The sequence below is a fragment of the Brassica oleracea genome, chromosome C1, assembly GCF_000695525.1.
Source record: "Brassica oleracea var. oleracea cultivar TO1000 chromosome C1, BOL, whole genome shotgun sequence".
Lineage (NCBI taxonomy): Eukaryota > Viridiplantae > Streptophyta > Magnoliopsida > Brassicales > Brassicaceae > Brassica > Brassica oleracea.
In genome coordinates, this window is record NC_027748.1 from 40,519,134 (window position 1) to 40,525,594 (window position 6,461).

General features: G+C 35.8%; 2 protein-coding genes across 2 annotated transcripts; one reads left to right on the forward strand and one right to left on the reverse strand.

Annotated features, from left to right (window-relative positions):
* Window positions 1–942: 942 nt before the first annotated feature.
* Window positions 943–2,450, reverse strand: LOC106324059 (superoxide dismutase [Mn] 1, mitochondrial). Its single transcript, XM_013762086.1, has 6 exons — window positions 2,109–2,450; window positions 1,863–1,909; window positions 1,643–1,768; window positions 1,489–1,545; window positions 1,313–1,390; window positions 943–1,215 (listed from the first exon to the last, which is right to left on the reverse strand). The coding sequence occupies exons 1-6, from the start codon at window positions 2,401–2,403 to the stop codon at window positions 1,123–1,125; spliced, it is 696 nt and encodes a 231-aa protein (XP_013617540.1). The 5' UTR covers window positions 2,404–2,450; the 3' UTR covers window positions 943–1,122.
* A 194-nt stretch (window positions 2,451–2,644) lies between these two features.
* Window positions 2,645–4,324, forward strand: LOC106342802 (reticulon-like protein B16). The gene is made up of 5 exons (XM_013781837.1): window positions 2,645–3,074; window positions 3,287–3,467; window positions 3,560–3,701; window positions 3,792–3,861; window positions 4,013–4,324. The coding sequence occupies exons 1-5, from the start codon at window positions 2,954–2,956 to the stop codon at window positions 4,177–4,179; spliced, it is 681 nt and encodes a 226-aa protein (XP_013637291.1). The 5' UTR covers window positions 2,645–2,953; the 3' UTR covers window positions 4,180–4,324.
* Window positions 4,325–6,461: the final 2,137 nt, after the last annotated feature.

The window sequence follows — 6,461 nt, forward strand, 5'->3', positions numbered from 1 at the left end:
CTTTCAACTACAAACTTGCCGCGTAAGTTTTCCCAACTCTCATTGACTTTTCTCTGCTCACACACACTCCGTATATATATGCAAGACACTACTCTCTTTGATCTTCACATTTCAAACCAAGCAAGTAGACTAATTACTACAACAACAACAAAGAGATTCTCTTTCACCTACAAAAGATTACAGAAAAAATGGCCAAAAGCGAATCTTTGCTTTTGATTCTTCTTTTCATCTCCGTCTCTCTATCGACGGCTAGGATATCACCAGGAGAGTTTCATCCCGTCATCTTATCCGGAGATATCTCTCATGATTCTAAGGCGGTGGTTGGTTGCGGAGGCGAGGGGTCGGAGACAAACACGGGATATTCTTTTATGCCTGAAGTCGTCGCCGGAAAATTTGGCTCGTTGGTGTTAAATGCTCTTCCGAAAGGGAGTCGTCCGGCGTCTGGGCCCAGCAAGAAAAGTCATGACGTCAAGATTTAGTTAGATGATGTTCTGTGTCTGATCTTCTTAATTTTTTGTTGTTGTTTCTGTCCAATTCTCTGACAACACTTTTGAATTCTCTATAAAATATTGTAAATGTATATTCAGATATTACAGCAGGGAGTTTTAGATCTTGTAGTCTTTTTGAATTGAAATGATCAAGAATGTTTGGTAATAATCTTGTATCCATCTCATCTATCAATACTTTTTGATAACTACTAATCAGCTTTCTATCTCTTGTGATTATTTATTAGACTAAACAATGGTAGGTAGACGCATACAAGTTGAACCAAATTAATATAACATTTAAAATGGTAGTACTATGTAGCTTGGGGATAGCTGTATTAGGTTGGGTCCAAGTAAAGATCCCAAGGCGGAAGGGATCAGAAACTACTGCAAAATATGTAGATTGCTTTAACGCGTCTGCATCACCTTACTATGATCGCTTAACTTGGTATCTATGTATTAGAATGTAGCAAAATTTTATTATTGGAAAATGTTTCGTAAAACAACGTGTATTATTGCAACCACATGGTCATTTCGAGCTAACTCAAAGACCAAAGAGACATTATACGTTTGTTTCAAACAAACTTATAAAAACAAAGCCGAGCTGGGAACTGGTTCCTCTCTTTATGTAACGAACTCACTTGCACTCCTTCTCATAAACTTCGCTTGCATATTTCCAGTTGATCACTTTCCACACGTTCTTCAGATACTCCGGCCTCACATTCTTGTACTGCAAGAGAGAGAGAGAGAGAGATAAAAGAGTGATTAAAAAGTTGATTAAAAGCTTAATCTTACAAGCTAACTCATTATTTAACAAGTGTTGTTACCTGTAAATAGTAGGCGTGCTCCCAAACATCAATACCCACCAGAGGAACCAAGCTTCCTCCTTTTGTCACAAGTGGATCCTGAGATCATCAATCAAACAGAGTCTCTCTCTTTAAATCCATCAATACCACATGTATTTATAAAATATAAATATCGCCGGCTAATCTAAAATATGTACCTGATTGGCGGTTGTGTCAACCACAAGCTTCTTAAGCTCTTTGTCTAAACCGAGCCACTGAATCAATCAAAACAAAACAAACCGAGTCAATAACCAAGATTACAAGCATTGCGACAAAACAAACAAAAGGTGAATGAAACTAGAGTATACTAACCACCCATCCTGACCCTTGCAAAGCAGCACCTTCAGCACTCATCTTCTTCACCAAACCTTCAAGGGAGCCAAAATGAGTGTCAATGGCGTAGCCAAGAGCTCCCTTTGGTGGCTCTCCACCACCTTCCTGTTATATACTCAAACACACACACCATTAAGCACACAGACCAACAATCAAACGGAAGAAACAGAAAGTAAAAAAAAAAAACACAAGCTCTCACCTTGACAGGAGCAAGATTCTTCCAGAAAATAGAGTGGTTCACATGACCTGCACAACATTAGTAAACAAAGTCAACGACTTTCAATCTCCACCACATAAAAATCAAAACTTTAGCTCCTAAGCTAACAAGTTGGCACAAAGATCAAGTCTTTAGCTCAAGATCCGAAAACCCATCACTAACTAACCGATCAAAACACACCAAAACAGAGATTCGAAAAGTATAAAAAAAAAAGTCAAGAAGACAAACCTCCGCCGTTGAACTTGATGGCGCTCTGCAACTTAACGACGCCGGAAGCGTCTCCCTTGTTGACGGCCTGATCCAGCTGCTCGAGGGCATTGTTGTAATTAGTGACGTACGCCTGGTGATGCTTCTGGTGATGGATCTGCATGATCTCGCCGCTGATCGCCGGCTCCAAGGCGCTGTAATCATAGGGGAGATCAGGAAGCGTGAAGGTCTGGATTGATCGGAAGCCTAGGAGTCTCGAAGATGTCTCCTTTAGGCCGGTTAGGGTTCTTCTGCCGGCTAAAGAACGAATCGCCATTGTTGATAGAGAGATGATGATGAGACAAGACACAGTGAGAGAGAGAGATAGATACGTGGTCGCCTAAAATTGAAAAATGAGGATAATAATAAAGTCACTGCCTGTCACATAATGACAAAGTAACAGTCATGACACGTAGACTTGTATATATGGGCCGTTATATTGGGCTAGGGAGCCCAAGGCTTTTATATAATACTTTCTTTTTAAATTCTTTTTTTTATTCCAGGAAAGACTACGATGATGAGATCAATTGATTGATCATGGTGATGATGACGACGACGACGATCTGAAAGTTGACTAGAGGCGCGGAGAATTTCGAGAATGTTGGAATTGGATGCATGTAAAAGCCAATTTTATTTGGTTCCTCCTTGATTATTCTGATACGTCGTCGTTTCTCCGATCGAATCTAGTTCCTTTCTCTAAGCCCACCATTGTACCCAGAGGATACCGAGATCGCAGATTTAAGGCGAGGCTTGTCAAATCTCAATCAATCGAGATTGGCATTCGTAAAGTCGGAGACTTTTCTTGAATCCGGGTTCTGGAATCTCCGATGGATAGTTCGAGTGACAACGAGGGTGATTACGACGGAAGAAACGAAGGAGGATCCACGTCGGATTATCGATTGCTGGGTCGGCAAGTTACGGTTCATCAGTTCATGGGCGGTGGCAAAGGCGAGTCCTTTCTCTGATTTCACCAATTGGGTAGTTTTCCGATTATAGTTTCTCGAATTGTTGAAAATTAGGGTTTCTAATTTCAATTGACTGGGTTATGTAATTGTTATGTGGGCAAGTACATTTGATCTTGAATGAGAACTATTGATAAAGTGTGAGGTCACAATCAATGTTCTTAGACACTCTATGGGTTTTGTTCTTTGTTGTTGCAGCTGCTGACTTACTCTTATGGAGGAAAAGAAACCATTCGTTGGGGGTCATCGTTTTATCAACCGTAGCTTGGCTTATATTCGAGTTTTCCGGATTGCCTTTCTTATCTGTTTCTTCAGATGTCTTACTGATCGTTGTCATACTATCATTCGTCCTTGCCCAGGCTTCTGGTTTTAGGAGCAGGTGCAACACTGATTCTCACCACTCTATAGTAGTCCTTTTACTGTAATTTGTTCGCCCTTTGATCCCTACCTTTTTGTTCCCTGTGTGAGCAGACATGTGAATTCGTTACCAGAGCTTGTTCTATCCGAGGAAATGGTTAATAGTGCCGCAGCTTCCTTCCGTGTCAAACTTAATCACTTGCTTGTTATGGCTCATGATGTCACAGTTGGCAACGATTTTCGCCTCTTCTTCAAGGTTATGCATATTGATACTATTTTTTTTCTTGGAATCTGAAAACATTTGGGCTAAGATGTGTTGACAGTCTTGACTATTTGTCTTTAGCAGGTGGTGATTTGTCTATGGCTTCTTTCTGCCATTGGTTGCTATATTTCTTTCTGCACTCTTGTTTATATCGGTTAGTAACTTGATCCCTATATAAATGAAACAAAACATTAAAAAGAGCCTTTCCTTCAGTCTTCATAACCTTTTAACTCTTAATCATTACTCCATTTGCTTGTTGATCTCGTTTAAATAAAGTTTCTGCTGTGCTTTTATGGTGTGTACAGGGACCATCCTATCTGTAACAATACCGGCTTTGTACAGCAAATATCAAAGCAAAGTAGACAAGTGTTGCGGTTTGATTCACAGGCAATTTTCTCATCACTACAAGTTAGTTGACGAAAATGTTATAAGCAGACTCTCATGGAGCTTTTCCAAGGATAAAGATTCCTGAGCTTTAGTTTGGTTGATTTTTGAAAATGCTTTTACTCGTCTTTCTTCACTAGCTGAGTTTTCTTCTTATCTTACCATGTGTAGTATGTAACTAAATGACAATGTCAATGATGAATATATGAGATGGTACCCCATTTGCCCAGTAATGTTAGGTCACGTGTCCATGTCACATTTAATTTTCAATGAAAAGAAAACAGTATAGTTGGACTACTTACTATATGAATAAGGTATTCCATGAGGATCCTGTCTATAAACTTATTTAGCTATCCTAATCTAATTTTAGTTTCTAATACTTTTTGAACGACTAGCTATCATTTATCCTTGTATGTATAAAACTATGATTAAATGGAGACCATAGAGCTAAATAGGCCTCCGTGTCCATCTACTAAACAATCATTAGCATATCTCTAGAAGTTTCAACTCTGGTATGATAATTATGTCTAATCTAAACTAGTCACCAACTAAAATTAAATACTAACAGATTTTTTTCTAACAACTAAGAAATTAGTCATTAATAATGATGGATAATGATGTTATGAATCTCACATTAAACTTGAATATTTTATTTATATGGATACAACAAATACGAGTACCTTTAATTTTCTGAAAATATATGAGACTTTGTAGCAACGTCCAACCAAGCATATTATAAAGGAATAGTAAATAATAAATATACACACAATAGATTCGTGCATAAGGTTGATGAATTCATTTTTCACACGTTGGAGTGTTATTGTCAACCAATGGAACTATTGAAGCTAAGAGAGACAAGTGTTGTGTCGTTTGCGTGAACTTGTATTGTCTATTTTCATTCGTATACTTCTTCATTAACTAGTGTGTTTGAATTTGGACTTCTTAATCTTAAATTCTTAAAACTTGTGGACCCGTAAACGCCACATGAATTTGTATGAGCCATTGAATTCGTAAACCAGTTACATACACATATGTTTTTCACCATCGGAATATGTTTTATGAATCTGAATCTGGATTAACCATCGTATGAATTTTGTAATATCATCATATGGTAAATCAACTAAATGGAAAATTAACTAATCTTTACCGACTACACATATATGGTGACCAAAACTCTAGGTCCTTTCACTTTTTCTCAAGGATAATGCCATATGCCTAATTATTGAAAACCATTTTGATTAGTAATGATGTGTCTATCCGCAAGAAGACGAAAAACATGGAATACTTATATGATATTATATGTTAATTATATTCGACATAATTAGTTGGGAATATGATACCCCAACCATGCAGAGTTTTATATAATCAATTATTATTTTTATACATCAAATCTTAGTTGTAGTTTTTTCTTATTTGAGGATTAAGTCCTTTTAGCTTGATTCCAAAGTTCTTAAAACCACTACTAATGAGTTTGTTAGTTGTTGATTCTGATATCTACTAAACTAATCGTTTTCTTATTTGTCTTCTTCTCTACTCTATCCTTTATATTTTCCTTAGTCAAAAGAAAATGCACATCGATCCAACATTGAATTGAATTACATAATAGGGTCCCATTAAATAAAAATCAGAGTTAATATTAGGATATACCATTACAGTATAAACTAGGTAGTGGCTCAATATGTTCAAACTATGTTTTTAAACTGAAATCTTAAACCTAAACTAGGATAAGACCTGCGCCTTGCGCAATGCGCCTTGCGCAGGGTGAGTTTATTTATATATATATTATCGATAGTTTTTTTTATATATGTGATCATTTTATTTATATATATAAAATATTTTTTGTTGTTATTATATAATTTTTTTCCGATGGATCGGATCAATTTTTATTAAAAATAATGGAACAAAACTATAATTAATACATCATGGGTTGATCGGATTGGACATTAAACAAATTATAACATAAAAACCTTATTTTTTTCATCGAACACATTCTTGAAAAAAGTGAACAGTATTGTTTTCACAGTTGAATTATTTTGACTTTTATCTTCCATATGGTTTTGAAAGCTTTCAAATCAACCATCGAATTGATACATGTCATTTTAATGTTTTTAGTCGTATACTTAAGGAAAACTTACATTTTTGTAATTTAAAGTCGTTTTAAAAAATTCAAAATATAACATCTAAGAAAAAATCTAACATATAAGAAAAATCTAACATATAAGGTGTCCTCATTTTTGTATTTTAAAGTCGTTTTTTTAAAAAAATAACATATAAGGTTTCCTCATTTTTGTAATTTAAAGTCATTTTAAAAAATTCAAAATATTACATATAAGAAAAAATCTATTTTTTTATTATATGGTTAATGTGATT